Source organism: Apus apus, chromosome 4, assembly GCF_020740795.1.
Source record: "Apus apus isolate bApuApu2 chromosome 4, bApuApu2.pri.cur, whole genome shotgun sequence".
Classification (NCBI taxonomy): Eukaryota; Metazoa; Chordata; class Aves; order Apodiformes; family Apodidae; genus Apus; species Apus apus.
This window is the reverse complement of record NC_067285.1, coordinates 57,236,616-57,259,331: the sequence shown is the minus strand read 5'-3', so window position 1 is coordinate 57,259,331 and position 22,716 is coordinate 57,236,616. Positions and strand designations below refer to the sequence as shown.

Here is a 22,716-nt window from a genome sequence, read left to right as displayed (position 1 = left end):
AACCTGCTGTTGGTTAAAGATAAGTCATGAACCCACAGCAAGACATACACAAAGGATGACTCTGATGACATCATTTAGAGCAGCTCAGCAGCTGGCAAATGCTGCACACATCAGTGCCCTGTGCACACACCACATGGCTGAGAGTCACTTGGCTGGCCACAGCACCAGGTCATACCTTCTACCCAAATTTAAAAGGTATCCGCACTCAGCATGTCACAAAAGTCTCTCAGCATACTCCTAACTGCAAAGTACCTGCCTGTCTCCCATATGCATGCCATGGTTGGTGCCTTCCAAGCTCAAAACAGCTGTGGCTAGGCAGGAATTTTGAAGGAGCAGGGACCTATGATTTCACACTAGTAAAACGCCCTGAGAAAGTTTTAAAAAATGAAAGCAATACAGGTGAAGCAGTACTCAAGTATCTTGGCAAAAATTGTGTTTAAAAATAGAAATAAATACATTGAACTAGGAAAGATGGTTTTGTGCACAAAGCGAAAGAACAGGACTTGAGAGACTTTTACATTCCAGCCCATGTATAGACTTTGACGAAGTCACTGACTCAAACCGTGTCTCAGCTGTCACATGGGAAGATACCTCAGTCTCTAGGGTATCAGCAGGCTAAAAACTATTACTGACCAACATTCTCAGCAATTCTGTTTACTAAGTCTTATTCTCACCACTTCTGCTACAGGTACGTTCATAAGTAAACAGTGTACAGCTATTTTGGTAGACTATGTGAATCTTAAATACCTGGTTATTAAAACAGTGGGTAGAACTTCTGCTGGTTGTATGTTAGAGAATTTGTTGTTGTTCAGGAACAAAGACCCACAAAACCACAATTAAAACCTTTGAAAAATACATCCATATTATAAAACCCAGTATTTTCAGGATTGGGGAATATATATTTTCAGGCTAATCAGTTTACAGGCACTGGCACAATCCCAGCATGACCTGGAGGCAGAAGTATAAGAAATATTTAAGCAGAACTTCCATTATAAGAAACAGATAGACACTATAAAACTTAACCTTGATGACTCAATACAGCAAGGTTAAAAAAGCAGTAGCTTCAAGTACATATAAAAAAAACAGTAACCTCATCACTAATCTTCATTCATTTTAAATGTTGAACAAAGTAAACTTACAGCACAACCTCATATTAAGGCAAGTGTTTCTATGTATAACTTAGTTTCAGTTCCTGGCTGTATTTTGCAATAAAATTTTTCAGGAATTTTTTTTTAAGTTGTTGGCTTTTCATTACTACAACAAAACAAAAACAGATAACACTGCAAGTCTGCATTAACTTCTACATAATGTTAGACAAATGCACTAAGCTGTATTTTACTGTGAAGATCTACTGTGTGGTAAGTGCCAACAATTTTGAGGTTTATTATCCAGATCACCAGATCTATATCTGACCTAGATCACAAACAACTAAGCAGATGTTCAAATTCTCCAGCTACCAGATTCTTCATCATGCTATGAAGGCTTACCTATCAAATCACATTCACATTGTGCAAAAAAATGTGAGATTAGTAAGTCAATACTTATTAAAAACTTTTAAAAATCAGCAAGGCCTTATTTTAGTAGTTTAAAACTCATGAAACCTGTAAACAGTTTAATTTGCTCATAGCTGCACCTGAAGTTCCTCCAGCATCTTCTTTGTTTTAGCTTTAGACAAGTTTGATATAAAATTTGTTTTTTTTAAACCAAAAAGTCTATCATCATTACAGACATCAGAAATAATTAGATGACAAAAGGAAAAATTTAAAGAGGTAGCAATACACTAGAAGGGGGAAAAAAAAAAACACACAGTACCAATTCCTGTGATGCAACTTATATAATATCCAGCTAAAGAGACCAAAGAAACAAATAAGAATTAAGATGCAAACATTTGCTCCGGTTTATCTTCTGTTTATTTGAAACAGCAATGGAGTTGATGACTCAATAAACCAGAGTTAACAATTCTTCAGTGAAGCTCAGCTAACCCATTGGCCGGACCAAAGGCTGCTCATAATGCAGCAGCAGTGCACTGAAGCAATCCAGCAGCCAGATTCGTATAATAAACAATAGGGTGAGAGAGAACTGGGTTATCAGCTGGAAGTTGTTTTAGACAGCTGAAAATGTAGCTTTTTTCTGGCTTTCTTTGTGCTTTCAGAGGGGTTTCAGTCACAGACATTCAAATTCTCTTTTTGTTGGAGGCTTGAAAGAGTTTGGAAAAACTGGAAATACTAAAGAAAAAAGGAAAATACATATAACTCAAGTCACATGCCCACCACATTTTCTTGTGTTTTCTATATTTGAAGTTTCATTTGACTGCAGGAATTTCATAATCCATTCTGTGGCTCCAAGCAAAACACTAATAGGTACAGTTGCTTTGTTCAACTTGCACAACTCCTGCTACCTTCAGGAATGTGTAATTCAGAAAAATGCCGAAGACTGTTCCAATCTCTTCTTTCTTTTCCCAATCCCGTTTTTGATTTTTCAGCTAGCAAAGAAGACATGGCCAACCAAATTAAAAAGTAGAGGAAATACCCATTAAGACAACTGAAAAAATGGCCAGGTTTGGCTGAAAGCAACCACAACTATTTCTGACTATATCCATTTAGCATTTTTGCCACAGTAATGCACAAAGATAGTGGCAATTTTTTTTTTCCTCTGTTAGTAGAAAATTAAAACTGAAAAAGTCTTAAAGCTAGAAAGCAAGAAAAGACACCCATGAAAAGTTATTTCAAAGGGAAGGAGAAAAGATTCTTTACTCCAGATTGCATCATGCACTTACCCTTCCAGCCTCTCTCTTAGGAACTTGCTTACAATATGAATAATTTCCAACCGAATTGCTTTAAAGCAGCTCTCTTTCATTTATTAGCAAGCTAAATATATTTTCATTTCTTACTATAAATGAGAAAATGTTTATGTAAAGAACACAGGAAGCCAACAAGAGAACAAAAAACAATTATTTGAGCTTTATCTTAAACTTAAAAGCCAGATATTTCTTCTGCAGAAACAAAGCCAGTAGAAATCTCAGGTTGCTAGAGGATTCTTCTATCTAATGCTCCAGTTAAATGATCTTGGTAGTGTTATGGGCAGTCAGGTATCAAGCATGTGGGTATTTCTGCACACCTATGCTTTAGTTGCTTTTGTTTTCTAACTTGCTTCCTTTTTCATTGAAGAAAGCAACAGCAGCACCTAATGCACTGCCTGAAAGTATTATTTAATTCAACAGTATAATCCATCAAAAAAATTAAAAAAAAAAAAAAGAAAGAGGAGAAACACTGGAGGTCATTAGTAAATAAAAAAGATACATGGTTAAATGTCGCTGTACCTGAATTCCCTCAGCACTAAGGACTGACAATATAGGCACTTCCTGTGACTATCAGATACTAAAAATCATCCTGTTTGCAGTACATGACAATGTCTGAACATCTACCAATCCCTTCTTAACAAGCAAGGACCACTCTTACACTCCAATTAAACATGTAAATAACCCTTTGAGCTGGAAGAACTATAATATTTTATTTCAGCACTACAAAACTTTTCTAGATGTTCTTTATGCAAGGCTCCCTTCCCAAAAACAACACAGGCAACTCAATACAAACACATTTACTGCTGACAAACCATGATTTGGCCACATGACTGACCTGCCTGTATTTCAGGTATTAGCTATGTCAGACCTAATTATCAGAGACAGCTTGACAAGGTCTCTCATATTATTCAAAAAAGGTGCACTTGCCAAAGGCCTAGCAGAGGCCACAGTGTATAGCAAATCTCACTCAGCTCAGCCTAGGCTTGTGGTTGTGCTGACAGTTTTTCTCTATAAACTACTCTACATAAATAATCACTGGCTAGGATGCCTCTGACCGTACCGTCAGGAATTCAGTGACTCATGATGTGCAAGAAATACCGCCCGTCATGTTTACAACAAAATATATGAAGTTCTCTTTCTACATGATAACCGCTACAGAAATTATACTCGTTTTAACTGTACCAACTGTGAAGGTTGCTCTGTTAGTTTGACTGCTTCAGGCTATTCTGTCCTCAGCTTTAAATCCTGCAATTCAAATAACTCTTGTCTAGGAAAGGACAGTGTATCAAAGGTATATGGACTGAATTACAAGTTTTCCTGGTTAATAAATTTTTCATCCCTTTGTCTCCTGTCATGGGTGAGGGGAACGCAAATATCAGGACAGAACATATAAGCACATACACAAATGTCAGCAGGAGCTTGTAGGATTGATCACAATATTAGAATTACTCATTACTCATTACTATTCAGGCAGAAATATGCATCTAAAGTGATTAAATGTTCAGGCAATGCTTCAAGCATAAGGGTCTAAATTTAGGAGTACAAGCAAAATTACTCAAGGGGAAGCACACTGGCATATCAGATTAAGCAAAAGTCTAGTATAGTGGATACATACTGCAGCTTCATACATGCAAGATAGGAAAGCACAATATCTACTTTCCCCAAAGACCTTACAGTAAAAGTTTTGCAATAATTAATACTTCAAGTCATTTCCTTCAGTGCACAGAGAGATTATACAAAAAAAATATTCAAATAGAAATGGCAGCTATGTCTTTCAGGATAAGAGACAGAGCAGGCAGGGAAGGCAAACATCCTGCAAGAACACACAGGAGCAAACCCTGGGAAACACGGCTTGGTTAGTCATGTACAGGCTGTGTGAGACACTCCTACACTGGGGGTCTAATAGCAAACCAAACTGTGCTAACAACAGGTGATGTACCAATAGCATGGTAACACTGAAACTCGAAACGTGTACAGCATGAAAGCCATTCAAGCACACAAATTGCCATCGCATGCAAGATACTACGTCACTAAACCACAGACAAGTCCTGAAAGCCAAGGCTGGGATGGAAAAAAGGTTGAGAAGGAGGAGGGAGTTCAACGCCTGTCTCTCACGGACAGACTCTGGACCTTACAGAAGTTAATAATACAACTGGGGACGAGGGAGCTTGCATTGACAGAGAGAGGTAACATCTAACCCCAGAGCGCTGCAAAGCACCATTAGGTTTTTCTCTGGAAGCCCCAGCAAGGTTTTTCTGCCTTCCACCATCACAGTTTTGCACCTAGCATGTGAAAGGCTCAAAATTCAAGGGTGTATTCTGGGTGTACGCAGGCCCTCAATACAACTCAAAAATCTGTTTATTTTGTAATCTTTACTTCTTTAGAAGTACATTTAAAGCTAGAAGTGCAACTTGTACTAATATATGTTACTGACCACAAGAAGGCTCACAGAAGTACTGTATAACTGTGGGGTGATGTGAGAGAAAAAAGAGGTACGCTGGGATGTTAAAAAGAGGCAGAAGTTTGAAGGGAAAGAAAACTCTGAATAAAAATAGAAAGAAGGTCAGATTCTCTCCTTTGCAAAAACATCTCTGTTCCTGCAGCCAAAACCCACAGCACAACATTACAGCTTTTCTCCAGCATAGGCCACTCTTTCTAAAGACATTTCATCTCATATTTAGTTAAGAGTTAGCAGTAACAGAAGCAACTTAAAAACAAACCTGAGTATCACAAGCTGACCCTTCCTATTTCTACATTATGGCCACCTGTACCAAAAAAAGGTAAACCATAAGGTAAGACAGCCTGGGAACCTTGGACAAAAGTAGTAAGGTAAGTTTTGAACAATGTTCACAGCTACACAGATTATAAAGAACTGAGAGCAGAAAATAGGTGGCAATTTCCTAACTACAATCTGGTAAATGTACAGTTTTCCCCACAGAAATTAATTTATCTCAGTAAAAGAAATAAAAAATCATTATCTACTCCTATTTAAAACTTTAAACAAAGTGCCCTCAAGACAGATGAGACAAATAATTGATATACAATTAGCTGTATTATACATCCAAAAGGAAAGTAAAAGCACACGTTTTCTTTCTCATATAAGGTTAGCAAGAGCAAGTTAGGCGGGGGTGAAATCTTCTCCAGCTATCTGTCTCAATTCAAATAAAAAATCCCAAAGAAGGCATCTGCAAATGGGAGCCTCTGCATAAACAGTCCTCTTGCATTCTTGGTCTGATGTCAACTCAGAACACAACCATCCTCTTCCCCTTACTCGTAACAGAAATTAAGAGAGTGCTTTATATGAAAGTATTATTACTAATACCAAATTACTGTAAAAATTGTAAACTTTGGGACTGTGGGCAACTTACTATCAAAAGCTGGCTTGCTGACTGTTGCCAGCTAGCAAGAAAAACTCCAACTCACTTCTGATTCTTACTTAGTCATCTTTCCTGTTGGCATAAACAAAAGCCACACTGGTTTTACATACAATTTTACATACACTAATCTCCACTCCAGGTTTCCAAAGATTCACACTACTTTAAGACATTTGTCCATAATAAATCAATATAAAACACTGTAACTAAGCAAGGAAGATTTAGATTTCAGTTTAGTGGGAGCCACCTGTTTTGTGTTAGGGCAAGATTTAAGTCAGGATTCACTTGCAGGGTTTTCAGATAATTTTCATTTGTTATTAGTTACTGCTGTCAAGACACAGAAAGAGAAGGATCCAAAAATTCAGTCAATTACTTTTAGGGCTGGGTGGCAGCCAGCAGGAATGTTCATTGCTGGGTTCAGCAAGGGTTCGCCAAATGATGAGAGATGTTAGCATCAGCAGGGAAAATTTCCTTTCTTGGACTGCATCAGCTAAATGCTGGAGTCACCAAATTAGGACTAAGGATGTGTCCAGAAGAAATAACTTCAGGCTAAATTTAGGACTGGTGTCAGTAGTAACCAGCTGTTAGGAGAGTCTAAGTTTGTATGGACAGTGAGATAGGAAAAGGAAAAAAGTGAACCAAAACTGGCAGTGAGCTTGGAAGACTGCAGCTGGCTATGTATGTGTCTGAAGCAGACCAAAGCAAGTAAGAGGAGGGAGGCAGGACTAAGTCAGGGGACCAGTGGCAGCAGCAGGGTTAGCCTGTGCACAGGGTAGGACAGCCACCTACACCTTCAGCTGGAAAGGACTGCTAGGCACATAGCGAGGATAAGTCACAGCCACTGTACTACAACTAACAGAACATCTGCAGATTACTGCCTGACTAGGCGTAGTTCTGAATCTGACTGCTGGATTTGGGGTACGTTTCCAGCTCACAGAAGCCCACATGTTCCCAATTCTAACAGGGCACCAAGGTAAGTAGAGTGCCAGGTCCTTCACATTTCAGAAAGTGCAAAGTGTCAAACAGATGCAGCCATCCCCTCACTAAACATTTAACATGATTGCGTGCTAAAACCAAGTATTTAAAATCCAACACATCATCTTCAAGGCTGCAAGCACCTACATCAAACCAGTTCTGATCACTGCTTTGGGAATTAAACAGGTAGTTTAAAACTGCCACACAATTCACAACACAATCCAAACATCTGCAACCTGTCTTACAAAAGAGAATATTCTAATGCAAGGTTAAATGTCAGGGCCTCCTAATTACTGGCTCCATCTCCAGTAAAGACTGCATATGCAATCTTATCTAATTATCACTTGGTCTCTCACTTCACCCATCTGTAAACAGAACTAGCAGCCCAACCTACTTCACAGGCTAGCATCTAAAATGCTTTACGCACTTCAGATTTTAAGTGCTATGTAGGTTAAGAGATTTGTTTATTTATTTTTAATATTAATATCATATTTATGCATTTTAATTTGTACATAAATTTACATGACAGAAAAAACAACACTACAGACATAACACTAGAAACCACTATCAAGAATTTAAAATGGGTTGTGACTGGGCTGATCATAAGTAAGCAAACTCACTTCTAATTTTCCTGATGATGTTTCCTGCACATAGCTCCTTCTACTGTCTTTTTCTAGTAGCAGCTCTAAATAAGGAACTTCTCACTATCAAGAATCCCCACCACACCAAGCTGTTCACTGCCTGATTATAGGGTAAATCAGGAATTCACATAGAAAAGAAATTCTTAAATTATTTCACATCACTAGCAGTATGCAGAAGGATTAGTCGCAACCAGATAGACACACTGCATTTTACTTAAGACACAGCAGAGGGTGTGTATATAAAAGCAACAACTCACAATTCTCCCCATCACATTAATTACCCACTTAAAATGGTAACTCTGTATCTTACAGGAATCTAAACCATTCCAAAAGCATTAAAGCACCTCACAGACAAACATAATCATAACTTAAGAAAACAAACAAAAATTTTTTAAACTGTTTAATGACACCAAGGGATTACCAGCTCCCTCTACTACAAATGCCACTAAAATGTTCTTGTGGGCTTTGATCCAGAAAGGAGCTAATGCTCCAGAAAGGAGCAAATGACAAATTGTGAAGTGATGGTCAAAAAACAAACCAAACAGATTTAAGCAAATTCAGCAAGTTTGTTGATGATACAAAACTGGAAGGAGTGGCTGACACTCCAGAGGCCTGTGCTGCCATTCAGCGTGACCTGGACAGGCTAGAGAGTTTGGCAGAGAAGAACACCATGAGGTAAGAGCAAGAAGAAAGAACCTGCGAAGAAAGAACCCCAAGCACCAATATAGGTTAGGGGTGGATCTGCTGTAAAGCATTTTGGAGGAGAATAATCTTGGAGTCCTGACAGACAGTTAAATTATCCACGAGCCAGCAGTGTGCCCTTGCTGCCAAGAAGGCCAATGGAATCCTAGGTTCCATAAAGAAGAGTGTGGCCAGTAGGTTGAGGGAGGTCATTCCCCTCTACTCTGCCCTGGTGAGGCCACAGCTGGAATACTGCATCCAGTTCTGGGCTCCTTTCTCTCTCCAAGAGAGAAAGGGAGCATAAAGAAAAAACTATTTTAAAAATATAAACCATATTTCTTTCAAAGCTTAGCCAGGGATTAGAGGTACATACTTCAGAGAGGACTTCAGATTCCATCTTTATTCTCTTCTAGTAGCTCTATCCCAAACTCTCTTAGGAACTCAGATCATGTCTCCATGATAGCATGTGCTAAAAACCTTTGGACCTTTCCAGCTCTTCCTTAATATTTGACCTAGAACATTCACATAAGCATGCTCTAAATTTTCACCAGAACAGGAAGCTAAAGACGTTAAATGAGGTTAGGGAGGCTACGGTAAGAATAATTTTTTTAATCAGCTATTAAGACATCTCAGAAGAGAAATGAAGAGCAAAGAGCCAGAAGCACAAACCACTAAATTGATGTCAACTATTTTCCAAGCAAAATTCCTTCCTGGCATCCCCCAGCACCTCTGCTTGTCACTTGGGGAATGCCACCCCAACCCACCCATCCAAGCACTCAGAACAAAATCTGGCAGCTGCTCATATCTCTCTCAGCTACTACACTAATAATAGTGTCCAGGAAGCAATGTTCCAATAAGGCCATTCAATAATGTCCTAATGAAATGTGAGATCAGATCCTGGCCACTTTTAAAATACAGGAATTTTCCATATTTAAAGGAGAAACTGAAGGAGACGGGTGTCAGGAACAAAATTCCTATGATGAAGAACAGCACCCTTTCCCAAAGGATAACTCTTTAAGTGTAAAAACAGATTCTCTATAAGGATTTACTTTCAAATCTCAGACATCAAAAGCATATGCGCCCTTTTGTCTGCTCACAAGCTTTCAAGATCCTAAAGGCAAGCAACTAATAGCTATTACAGCAGGAACAGAAAGCTTTATTTACAAAAGGATTGAAGTGAAAATAAATGTTGATAGAATTATTAGGGTTTTGTTTAATGCTTTTGGGGCATCAGATATTTTTATTTCAGGAGGGACTTTGCTTGTTTGTTGCTGTTATAGGTTGCTTACAAACACTGTCAAGTTCCATTTAGAGAAATTTTACTCTGCATTAGAGAGGATCTAGGGGAGGGAGAGCCATCAGATTAATTGATAATGTGGTCCAGTTTCTTGGACCCTTCAAAAACCAGACTGCTCCTTTGTCTGACATGTTAATTCCTAATTTTATTTGAAAATGCATCAGTAGTAATAATGCCAAATTAATTTTAAATAAGTTATCAAAGCCATATTCCTTGTAAACTCTTTTAAATTAAAGAACTCAAAAGGGTACAATGAGGAAAAAAAGTAGTCAATGAAGTAAGCTTTGCAGTAACTTTATAAATCTGAAGTGGATTTCAGTATGTCCACAGAGCATTACAAGGCTGGTAAACCTAACTTTATCTTCACATATGGATATTGCCTATAAAAAAGTGAATTATGATATGCTATAAGCCTTAGAAAAGATAAAATGCTGACTTAAATTTCCTCTGAAATAATCTGCATGGCTAGAGCAGAAGAGCTGCTTTCTGAATTCATGCTGCCATGCCCTCCATACTGAGATGTATAAAGCATGACTGTAGGAGAATACAGCACATTCTTCTATCAGATTCTATATTAAGCTAATTTACAAAGAGGATAAAAAAGTTTGCAATTACCTCTCCATTCACATAATTACTACATAAAAAGAGCAGTGGGTGCAGTCTCACCTAATGCAGAAGGACTGATACACAACACTTCTCTTAAGATATTTCAACATTTAGGGACATTTATCTATAAAGCATTTCACAAGTTTTATGCAATGGCCTAGACAGTGATAGAAAGATACAAAAAGCCTTGTCCAAAGCTGCTCCCAAAGTCACTTCTCTAGACACATCTTGCTCTTTTGTTCATACCATAAAATTACCCATTTATATGAAAAGACAGAATATTTTTTGCTTTAAGGGAAGAAGCCTGGGACAAAGTGATGAAGACATGTAATGAGTCCATTAACTGAATTCACTTCTTTGCTGCTTAGTGTCCGGTCAGCACTGTGCAAATAAAAGCTCTATCACTACGTGTTATTGTTTTTTTCATGTTCTTTTATGAAAGACTCCCATCAGGTACAAGAGGAGTAAGTAGTGAACTATTCAGGCAAGATGTGGAGGGGAAATGTAAACTGTATTCTGCTTGCCTATAGATAAAAACCTAGTTTTATAAAAGATGAAAAATTCACCCCTCTGATTTCACTAACCTTGCAGACATGAACCATGTCCGCTATAGAAAGATTCGCAGGACTGACAGCAACCTAAATCAGTGATTAAAAAACCTATATATAACAAATTGTTTTACACCAAAATATAAGGCATAACTAAAAAAGAATTCACACCCAAGACATTCCAATTACAGACATATGAAAGTGGTTAACAGAGGCAGGAAGGGAAGAAAAATTTCCAATTAAGTTACCACAAAAAATTATTTTGATTGAATTTCAAAACTACATTTTCAAAATAACATTTGCATCTAGGACAGTAGCTTGAAGGCATTCTACTTCTTAAATACACACATTAAAACTCATTTTCTGCTAAGTCAATCATCATCATTACTAAGCCAGATGTAGACACAACTCTTCTCATGGGGCTTCCAAGCTGCTAGTCATTAGATCTCAGCCCTCCAGGAGGGCATGTCCAGTCATCAGTTCTCTCAGAGCAGGTTATACTACTTGAGCACTACCTAGAGCCAGTAGTCCTCAGGTGCTTCACCTCTGCTACAGATGGATGACTCTTTCCAAGACAGAGAAAACATTTCAGCTCTTTTTAAATCACAGTACCCTGGTTTATCTAGGTTCAAATCTTTTGATCTGGGCCCTCAGCAAAGTTCATCTGAGGATGTTTCTACACATGAGATTCAAGGGTGTATCACAGATATTTCCTTAGTTCATTATATTAACTACACATAAACTTGAGCTGAATAGAGCTGAGCCACATTCCTCCATAAAACACAGCAAAAGACTAGCAAGAGGAGAGAAACAGGTGCAAATAATACATTTTCATGCTTGACTAGCTAGCTTCCTGTCCCTCAAGAAGGGCAACCTTCCCCCTCAGGTGCAGCTCTGCAGAATCCCAAGGGAAGAGCAGTAATTGTGTTGGTAGACACACAGGTGTGTTTTATAAAAAATTAAAAAAAAAAAAAAAGGCCATGAGATGAAACAAAGGAGCATTTGCAGATTCTTTTTCTTCTAGATTCTTTTTACTTCTAGATTCTTTTTACTTCTAGAAGTAAAAGGAATAAAGGACATAATACATCAAGGTAGTTTTATTTCTTTTAGCAAAGGTGCTGAATCTGCTGGAATAGGGGAACAGCTAGGCAAGGGGCACAACAGAAATCTGAAAAGGTGTATTTCAAAAGACTGAAAGCACAAAGGAAAATGAGGCACAATAAAAGTACAGTAATATTACCACAAAGCAAGAGTGTTTAAGAGCAGACTGGGAGACTGCTTTGTTCCAGAAAATCTTGCAGGCTGAATAGCTGAACAGACAAAAGCTTTGGAGAAAAAGTTATCTGGCTTGCAACTGAGTTTGTCAATTGGACTAGGCCTTTTTGAAAGAGAGAGCATAAAACCTGATATTTTAACAGGAAAAAAGTATTAACAATGGAAATTATACTGTTTTGTTCTGAGAGCACTGATGTGTTTCAAAGGCTGAAACTACACAGTGTGCATAGTCTGTTAATCCACATAACCCATACAAACTCCATCCCATGACAGATGTCTAAGAACAGTGACCCTATGCTAAAATGGTATTTTGAAAAGTTTTTCTCAAATCCTTCGTGACCTGGCAGCATGCTGTCTCCACCCTGTTTGCAAGATGGTAGGATTTTTTTTTAAATAAACATTTTCTAAGCAATCATATCGTAAGTCTTCTATAAGTTTCCTTATCAATTTTTTTTTTGTTGTTCCATCATACTTGCATTTAAATATTATTAACATTTTTCAAAGCATGCAACTTTTTAATGACTCACAAAATCACAGATTAAGACAAATGAGCAAAAATAAGGTGCTCTCTCTCTGCTTGGGAAGACAGCCCAAATTTTGAGGGTTTTATACATTACAGTGTACATGTATACATACAGTGTATGCAGCCTAAAATGCTGCAAGTGCAACACAAGCTTCTGACTCTCCACCATTAATCATTCATCACTTCTAAGGCCGCATGCATCAGCCTAACGGAGGAAATTTCAAAACTGAAAAACACTTACCAGCAACAAAACGGGTGAAAATCCACTCCTGGACACCATACACAGCAGAATGTCTTCCAAGGCCCAGGTCTGCTAAACAGTCCTACTCAGTTTCATCCTGGATACTCAACTTTACTGGCCAAATTAAACAAAGCATTTTTTTTTCTTCTTCAAGGACATGCAGTCCTGACCAGCCAGGTGTATATACAAAAGCTGGAAAGAACTAAGGAAAAGTTGTAACAGCCAGATCTATTGAGAAGCAAAGCCTTCTCTCTGACCTTCCTAATGAGCTGATAACTCCCACCTGCCCAGGCCTCTCAACTAAAGAGGCACAACAACATGACGTTTATTCAAAGGTATGGGCAGTAGTAAAACCACAATTTGTTTAATAACACTGTGATTTTCCATCTCTGAATTATTTTTCCCTCCCACTACTCCTTTCCCACAGAGGACAGTCCCAGCATGAATTATTTACAGGAACTCCTGGTTTGGCCCTGGCCTGTGATGGCCACATTGCTTCTGAGAGTCTGGATGTTTTCTCTCTATTTTTATCCTGAAAGATGAGCAAACACATGAGGTAGCAGAACAACACAGGGAGGAAACAAAAATAGAGAAGAATAAAAGGCATTCAGAATTAACAGGGTGGCTGCAAGAAGCTCCGTTCATAGGTGTGTAGATACAGGAAAATTACAACATGACATGGAGCATGTCAGACAAAAATTGACAAAAATGTCTTTTTAGAGAAAGAATTTGAGGATAGCAAAAATCCAGGCACAAACTTTCCTTTCAAGTATATTCTTTCCCAGTGAAATACCTAAACATGCACTTTGGATATCAGGCATACATCTACCCAGATGTACAGCATGGGGCATTTTAAGTTGCAGCCCCTGTAGCTCCCCTCTCTGTTCTATCAAACTTACACCCAGAGGGTACAACCACCACAGGAGCTGCTGGGATAGAGCCCTCATGCTTCCATCAACTCATTGCAAAATATGATGGCTTAATTTAAACTTGGCAAAGAAAATGGGTTTCACTTCACAACAAGACAGATTTTGGGTGCTGATTAAAACTTACAACTACAGTGGGTGGCAGCAACCACCAGAACAGAGAGATGTTAAATTCCCTGATCAGTAGTTTCTCAAACTATTCTGCCAGTATGTGCCCAACCTCATCTGATCACGTATTTTACACTCCTTAGATATTCCAGGAAAGCATTCCACTGCTCCAAGTGTCATAATTGGCCATTTCAAAAACATAAAGACTTTTGAAAGATGATCGAAACACTGAGTATGTCAGAACATCTCAAGAACAACTGTCATAGAACAACAGCAATTCTGGTCTGGAAACTCAGAAAAGTGGCATTAGATCCAAAAGGAAACCCCATCAAATATAAGCAAGTCAAAATTTATCTCAGAAAGCCACAACCCACCTTATCAAAACATTAAACATCTTGCCAAAATTCAGACACTGTGGGCTATCTCCCTCAAACAGCCAAGCCTCTGTTTAAGTTAACATGTTAAGTGCTGTAACTGCTTTGTAAAACAAAAGCCCTGAAGTCAACATAAACTACACATGTTAATTATGTAACATTAAAAAACAGCTGGGGAGGAGAAGTACTAGGATGCAGCTTCTTCCATGCTGTTCCAAAATATTTCCAAGCACTCCCTGTTCAAAGTCAGGGCAGAGCACCTGGCCTGTACACTACCCTCCTTGTTGTACATCAGGAAAAAACCAACATAGCACTCCAGAGCAGGTTGTCTTCCCTCCCAGCTCCCTCATCTAAAAAAAATCTGCACTGATCAGAAAGAGAAGTTCTGCCTCACTAAACACAATGAAGTTGGTTTTAGACTGGCTTAGGATATGGCATGGGTGTCCTAAGCTCTGCTTGTTAAAATTTGCAACACTTTTGCAATACAGATCTGGCAAGCATAGGATCATTTTAGAAACAGCATACACCTTCGCAGTGGGTCTATTTTGCTTCATTTAATTGCAAGCAGGTGTTTGCACTTCACAGACTTTTTTCCATCCTTTTTCCAACTACTTAAGGTAGATTCAGATTCCATGAAATTCGGTATTACATTTCTACGAGGCTTGTCATTAAAAAATACCAGGAAAATAACTTTCCAACATGATCTACCAGACAATTTCTCTACAAATTACAAACAACAGTACTTATTTAGATTGGTTGTATCCTGAATACTGAGAGTGACACTAATCACTGTTGTCCTCTATAGTGACCATTTACAGAGTTTATCAAAAGCTGAAAAATAACACATTTCCCCCAAATGATTAAAAGACAATCACTTTGTTCAACAGCCTGTCACATCTCTTATCACTGAGAAAACCCATGTAAATGCCTGAAAATTCATATTTTCTGAAATCACATTCTAGTTCATTAGCACAATGCTCTAGTTTTAATACAGAAAAAAAAAGAATGGTGGACTAAGGAGGTAATGGAGCTAGTTAGTAATCCAAGCTGAAAAGACATGATTCAAGATGACAAACTGGCACCCTCCACAGAGTGAGCTTGACACTTTTTATAGCTACTGACACAGTAATGAAGGCTTTACTTTGGGTGGGGCTAGACACAATGTTCTACAGAGTATTTTCTTAAAAGAAAGCTCTTCCCTGATCCTTGTATGGAAGCAACTTTATCTACAAGCAGGGAAAAAAGGTACTGTCTTGGTTAATTCAGCCTTAGCTGCTGCAATTATTTCGACAGGAGTGGAAAAGCAACATACTATTAGGCCATTATAACGAGTTCTTTCTTAAGAGAAAGCTCTATCAGATGGGCTGCAAAGTACCTGTTTTACTTAGGTTTCTAATGTTTCCATTACTGAGCTGAATTCCAATATAAAGGTGATGTTTTTTAAAGGTATATACTGCTCAGGAGCCCTTATGTTACATGATGAAGGATAGCCCTAGCGGTAATTTTTATTTAACTTTGTTCTAGCAGAGTATATTTCAAATGTAAATCTCAGAGTATTCACTTGGAGCATTTGTTTACTGTTCCCACACCTAAAGCATGCCTTATAACAAAAATACAGCTCATCTTTGAGGTGCTAATTGAAAACTAAAATGGCTTTCTAAAACACTAAATGTGAACATTTATTAATTCACATCTCACACTAATTCAAGGAGAATTAATAAAAGACAGAGTCCTAACTAATCACTGCTGATTTAGGAAACTTCATAAACAAGTTCAGTTGAGGCCCTCTCGCAGTATTCCCCAGCCCCTTGTTAAGTACGAATTACATTTGTTTTTACTCAGTCTTTAGATTGTTTCTAAACCTAGTGAATGTCCATTTCTTTTCTAGAAGTTATTAATGAGTCCTGTATTAACCATTTCACCTTACTTCTTTGACATGGAGTGCCAGTAGGACATTTTTGCTGCAGAAAATTCCTAAGATTTTGAGAGCTGGCACACATTATACATACAGCCAAGTGGTTCCATAAGTGCAGATTTTACTAAGGAAGGTTTTTAAAATGGACAATTAGTGCTTAAGCAAATAAAAAAAAAAAGCACTGTGGCTCAAATTATTAGAATGGTTTTTATGCTGTTTATTATGTGGATTGCAATAGACTTTACAAGCACATAATAATATCTTTAGTGGGTCAGACCACAAGCCTACGTAGGCCGATATCTGAGAGGTCAACCACAACCACACACTAAGAGAACTGGACAAGAAAAAGAATAAGGATTTGGCCAACTCAGACATCAGACTATGTCTTGGGTTTGAATTAGGATTTTCAGTCAACTTTGTTAAATGAAAAACTCAAGCCTATTCTGCTAGGTTGGAGATAGGATTGGGAATGGCTTTATTCCCATTGCTAAAAAAATTTCCAGTCTGCTTAACTTCTTGATCACAAACTTTTAAATTATTAGTGATGAATAGAATAACACCTCAGAGAAAAGAAAAGATAATTCACTATTTTTTTTTCTCATGAACACAGAAATACTCCCTGGAGTAAACCAGCATTCTTCAGTAACAATTGTCAATAACTCTTCATACTCCAACAAACTCTTTCTACAGATAAGAGATACTTTGTTCTTGTTTTGTATTCTGTCTGGTAGAGTGCAAAATAACTTTTCTGTAAAAAAAAAAAAGCATCAAACAAAAATGGCAATTGAAAAAATAATCACCAGAGGCCTGAGCACACTGAGCTGCCTGCAGAGACCTAGCACTCAGTAGTGAAGGTGACTGGTTTCCTCCTCTGCTGAACCAAATACAACTGCCAAGACCCAACAGAACTGAGCTCACAACCCAAAACCTCCAGGTACAAGAGGAATTATGCTGCTCTCAGACAAAACAGAGACAGCAACATGAGGGACAGGTCTGCCCTGGTGGAAAATGCACAGTGTAGCAAGTTTCTCAGGGTGCAAGTGGAGGAAGGTGGCTGATCTGCATTCTAATACAAGTGATAAGAGTATTTGAACATTGTGGTGCCCACACAGCAGCGTATGATCCTGACTTGCTAAAAGGCTTTATAAGAAAGCATAATAATGCATTCTAGCTGAGAGGCCCATGTAAGGCACCCTCTTCTATCAAACTTTGTCTAGGTTTCCGTCAGATGGGTATCCCTTGAAAGCCTCCCAGGGAACTCAACTTTTCTGTTTTCCTCACTTCTCCATCTTCCTTCTTCATCAGCCCATTACAAAGTCACCACAGTTGACCCAAACAGAATTCTGCTCTGATCTGAGCCTAAATCCAAGAATGGGGAGGCACTGTTTTCAGGCACACGCACTCACAAGTATCCTATGCAAAGCCCCCATGAGATGCCCAGGACCAAAATCTCTGCTCATTCCGGCTCTTCCTTCTCCCCCGTGATGTCTCACAAAAAGTGGCAGCTCCTGATGTACATTCACAGAAAAGTCTCACCTCCAAAAAATATCTTCAAAAACCCCAAACAAACCTCACACTCATATGAAGAAACAACATAGGGAGAATCCAGAAACAAACACATAGCATTTATCCAGTGTATTATTTAGCCTCCAACAGTTTTACTCTCAGATACTTTAAGAGCTCAGAACTAAACTTCTCAAGTTCCTTTCATGTTTAGGATTAGAATAAGGATTCTCTGATCAGGCAAAAATACAGTTTCTCTCAACAGAACAACTAACTCCATCCAGAAGTTATTGATAAACTATTTTGATCCTTTGTTCTTTAACGGAACCAGAAGACCCTAAGAAATACTGCATTTCTATTTCAAAAGGCATATGTGTATAGTGCTTGTATTTACTGATCACTAACAGTGGAAAAAAATTGTCTGTACTCCTTTTAAACACAACCGTCAAAAGAAAAGAAAGAGCCACCTATTATTTATTCATTCTTCCAATATTTAACTGGGTAATGTGGTGTTTCAAACCATTACACAGGAAATGAGAGCTCTGCATCGGTCTTTATCTCTCTATCAGACTCTCGAAACAACTGACACTTAGAAGTGTAAAGATACACCTGAAGTATGCTTCACACTAGAAACTCAACAATTTAAGAATGCTAAAGACCGTTTTTTAAAGCAGTATAGTCCTGTACTACGAAAATTAATTATTCTGAGTTTTAAGTGGAAAATACACTCCTATGCAACTAAGGAGAGAAATGGAAAGGAGCCAAAGAGAGGATCTACATCATGTTATGGTTTGTCCTACGAGACACTGATGACTCCTGTGATTAGAGGGAGTGGTAGCAGTATCTGCTTACCACCTCTCAAGACATAACTCAGTGCAGGCAGCATCAAAGTCATTTACAGGGCTGTCTGTCAGGCAGGAAGTGGGATCTATTCAATTGCATCAGTTATTCACACAAAGAATCCTCATGATATTTCTCGTAAGCCCCAGCTTTACAAGTGAAATAAAGAAAGCGCTAAGAAAAGCAGGCAGACTGCTGCAGTTTTTTCATTTCCCACAAATTTAACACGGGTGTGCCTACTACATTTTATATTTTATAGGCCATTCAGACAAGCTTATTACGCTCATATATCAATTAAAACAAATATAAATTTAATCATTTACTTAGTACTAGAAACCCATAAATACTTCAGTTATTATTAAGATTCTATTTTTTGTTCAAAAAACAAAAACCATTTTTAAAAAACTGTAATCAACTCGTCTAAGAGATAGTCATCTAAGCCCTCAAAATGCCCTACTTTATTATTACATTCTCTAGACTGTGGCAAGCCAGTCTTTGTGCAGAAAATGCAGTTTTGATAGTGGTGAATAGCTAGCTCTGTGTCTAGACCAGCTCTTCTCAAGCTTGGTTTTTGAAATAAATATTAATCTCATTTGTTTGCCAACAGCAAATCAGTCAGGTTCCTCAAAGAATTTAGATGCCAGTGTTCTTTTCTGAAAACACAAGCAGGACCAATACACTAACCACTGGGGTTTTAATAGGTTTTAACTCCTCCTTGTGTTTCCTCCAGTTCAATTTGTCCTTTAGCATCTGTTGAACAGTGGCATAGCTTCACCAGCAGCATAGAAAGACAACTCAGCTTCAAATCTGTCATGCAAGGCACTCTAAAGGGGAGATAACTGCAGAAACCTGAATTGTGTAGGGAAGGATCTAACCACCGTTTCCACTACTCAAACAAGTATGCTGAAGCACAGCTGTTTGTTAGAGTAAGGTACAGCACTGAAACTCAAGAAGAGGATTCTTGATTGTCATCTCAGAAAGGAACACTTTTCTCACACTTGAACACACAACAAATCTCTATATATTTGTCAGGGGCTAGCCCTACCTATTTCACCATGCACTCTCAGGCCAGGTGGCTCTGCTTGACACACAACTCCCTTGGCCCTCACTACACACAGCTAAGCATGCCATACATTGCACACCAAGCCAAAGCAACCAGCACAGGATTCTGCTGTGGGCAAGAGGAAAGCTTTCCTTACCTCTGTCAATCAACTCCACACTTCCAAATTAAGTTCTGTATATGTAACCATACCTGAGAAACTGAGGATGTGGGGCAAATGCCAACACACTGTCTAGATGCTTGAGGAACAGAAGTGAAGTGGAATGATCTCTCTGTACTATTCTTATCCAAGTTTAGGGACAGTTTTTTACTTTCCACTCCAAGTTAAGATGATCTATACTGCCACTTCAAATCACAGATTTCAAATAATCCTCAAGGAACATGATTTGCCAAAATTGAGTATTAACTGGCCAAAGAATTACAGTTACAAACATGAGGAATTTGACATGACACTTCCAACCTTTTTTCACCTAGGCACTTCAGAAGTTTTCTAGGATACAAAAGATGCAGTACACTTTTGAGAACACAGTGCCTGAGTGCTGCACCAGTGTTTTATTTGAATAATTGGTATAGTCAATCCTTACTAGATATTTAGGAGACTACACTACTATGTCTTAGAATCATAGAATCATAGGGGTTGGAAGGGACCTCAAAGAAGTTAAATGCAAGAAATACTACCACAACACTAAATTAAGAACATACATTAACATGGTAATTTAAGGAAAGTAACATACTTCCAAGATAAACCACAGCATAGGTAGCCATAGAATTGTATATATATTCAACAAGTAAAACACAAAATTAAAAAACGCTGTCACATTTAAGAGACCAAAGACACAGGACTGCTAACTAGTGCTGTCACCACAGAACTCTAAGTTTTGCAATTCCCGAACATACTTAAAATTGTGACAAAGGAGTGTTTGCAGCAGCGTCTTCACAGACTACCAATACACATACGTCGTTATGTTGAGATATGACATTCACAGACTCTCAGCTTGCAACGCACGGGTAAAACCTGGAACCGAGTTCTCAGGGGATTTAACATCGCAGCTCGCTTGGGACTCAGTATGACCGAACACATAAGCCAGGCCCGGCTGAGACCGGGCAGAGGCAACAGGCGCTACAAGCAGCCGAGCTGCCCTGCCCTGCGCTGCTGCTGCTATCCCTCACACCCACTCCATGGCGAAGGGCTGGAGAGGATCTATGTCCCCAGAGAGCTGCCAGGCGACCCAAAGGAGGCTGGAGGAAGCCAGTACAAAACTCACTGCAACAAAAGCGCCGCCGGCTCAAAGGCGAACCTCCGAGGCGCCGGGCCCCGAGCCGCCGGCAGCCGCCCCCGCAGGGACCCGGCGCCTGCCCCCGCACCCCGCCACTCACTTTTGGTCGCGGCGATCAGGTTTTTCCCATCCTTGAGCAACTCCTTGATAAACTTATTCGTCCTCTCCAGCTCGGCCTCGTGGGCTCTCACCCGCTCCCTGAACCAGGGGCTGTCCAGGTAGCAGTCGCTGAACTCCAGCGGCTGCAGCCCCATGGCTGCCGCTGCGCCGGGGCTCGCCTCCCCGCCAGCCGCTCTCCCGGCTACACCACAGCAGCCGCAGTGACCTCCCCGGGCGCCGAGGCGCAGCGACCGGCCCCGCGGCGAGGAGGCGACAGCCGCAACCACAAAGAGCAGCGGCGACGGCGGCTCCCCCCGGGCAGGTCGGAGCAGAGCGAAGCCGTCCTGCCCGCTGCGAGGCGCGGCTGGGCAGTGCGGCCGCTCCCGGCACCCCCACCGCAAGCGCCGGGCCGCACCACGCCCTGCCGAGCGGGCCGGCCCCCCGCGCCGGGGCCCGCCCGCCGCCCGCCCCGCGGCGGCGCTTACACAAGGCCGGGCGCCGGGGGCGCCCCTCGGCTCCCAGCTGCCGTGCGGGGGGCGCGGAGCAGTGCTCCCCGCTAGCCGCCGGGTCCCCCAGGCGTCTTCCCGCTCTTCTTAGCGCCCGGCAGAGCAGAGACCCGGCGGGGCCTGGGCGGGCGCGGTACCACGGCCGGGCGGGAGAGCCCGCACGCAAAGGCGACGGCTTGTCGCGGCAGGCCGCGGGTTCCGTGTCCCCATCTGTTAGGGCGGGGAGGCCGCTGGGGTTGAGGTGATTCAGGTCGTGGAAACGTCCGTGAGCTTCAGGAAGGGGCAGAGATGCAGGCGGGCTGCTTGACCCAAAATCAGTCGCGGGGTTGGTATCTGGTACGTGGGGTAGTTGCGGTCTGCCGGCGGAGGCGGTGGGCTTCCTCACCTGTTCCTGTCCGGTGAAATGGTGCCTAAATAAAAAGCCTCACCTTCATGTCCTAATTTAATAAAACAGTACATGAACAAATAGTGCAAGGGCAAGACCCTGAGAAGACCGCTCAATGTGGCATTGTTTTGGAAACTGATTAAGAAAACAGAAGAGGCTTATAGTTATACTTGTATTTATAAATTATCTGTGATGTAATGGTTTAACAGTAGTTCAATTGATAGTGATTTGGTGGGACTATTTTAGATCACTGAGGGATATATACTTCAGTTTTAAATATGTCTAGATGTCCTGGAGTAACTTCACTCTATTTCATTTTCTGTATCTTGGCAAATCTACTGTTAGTTCCTGCTCTTTTTGAATCAATGAGCTTTGGAATTTATTTAAATGTATTCTTGTTGGGCCCACAGTTAAGCCTAGTCCGCACTGGCCAGAAAAACAAAATAGCACCTCATTTTAAATGCTTGGGGAAAAAAAATAATAATAATAAAAAGGCAAGCTACTTTTATCTTTCTTTTTAAAAGTAGCATTTACAATTTCTAGAAATGGCTGAGATGAAGATAGGCGGCGGTGTTACTATCAGCCTTCCTCTGAGCCCAAGCACTGGCCTGCAGAAGTCATGCATGGAAAACAGGTGGGCAGTTCAGGAATCTCATTTAAAATTACTCCTGTTTTAGAACTAGTGTAACAGGTATCATTCAATTTTGCAGTCATATAGGTTTTTTAATAACGATCCACTTCAGAAACCAGTCCGAAGCTGTT

The 22,716-nt window shown here is 40.0% G+C and overlaps 1 protein-coding gene across 2 annotated transcripts in view; it reads right to left on the bottom strand.

Annotated features, from left to right (window-relative positions):
* Positions 1-21,442, bottom strand: part of ARHGAP10 (Rho GTPase activating protein 10) — a 144,843-nt gene extending 123,401 nt beyond the window's left edge. For both annotated transcript variants that reach the window (XM_051619965.1, XM_051619966.1), the window contains exon 1: positions 21,065-21,442. In XM_051619965.1, the coding sequence (XP_051475925.1) occupies positions 21,065-21,218 (154 nt within the window). In that variant the 5' untranslated portion in view covers positions 21,219-21,442. The remainder of the gene's footprint in view (positions 1-21,064) is intronic.
* Between the last annotated feature and the right edge of the window lie 1,274 nt (positions 21,443-22,716).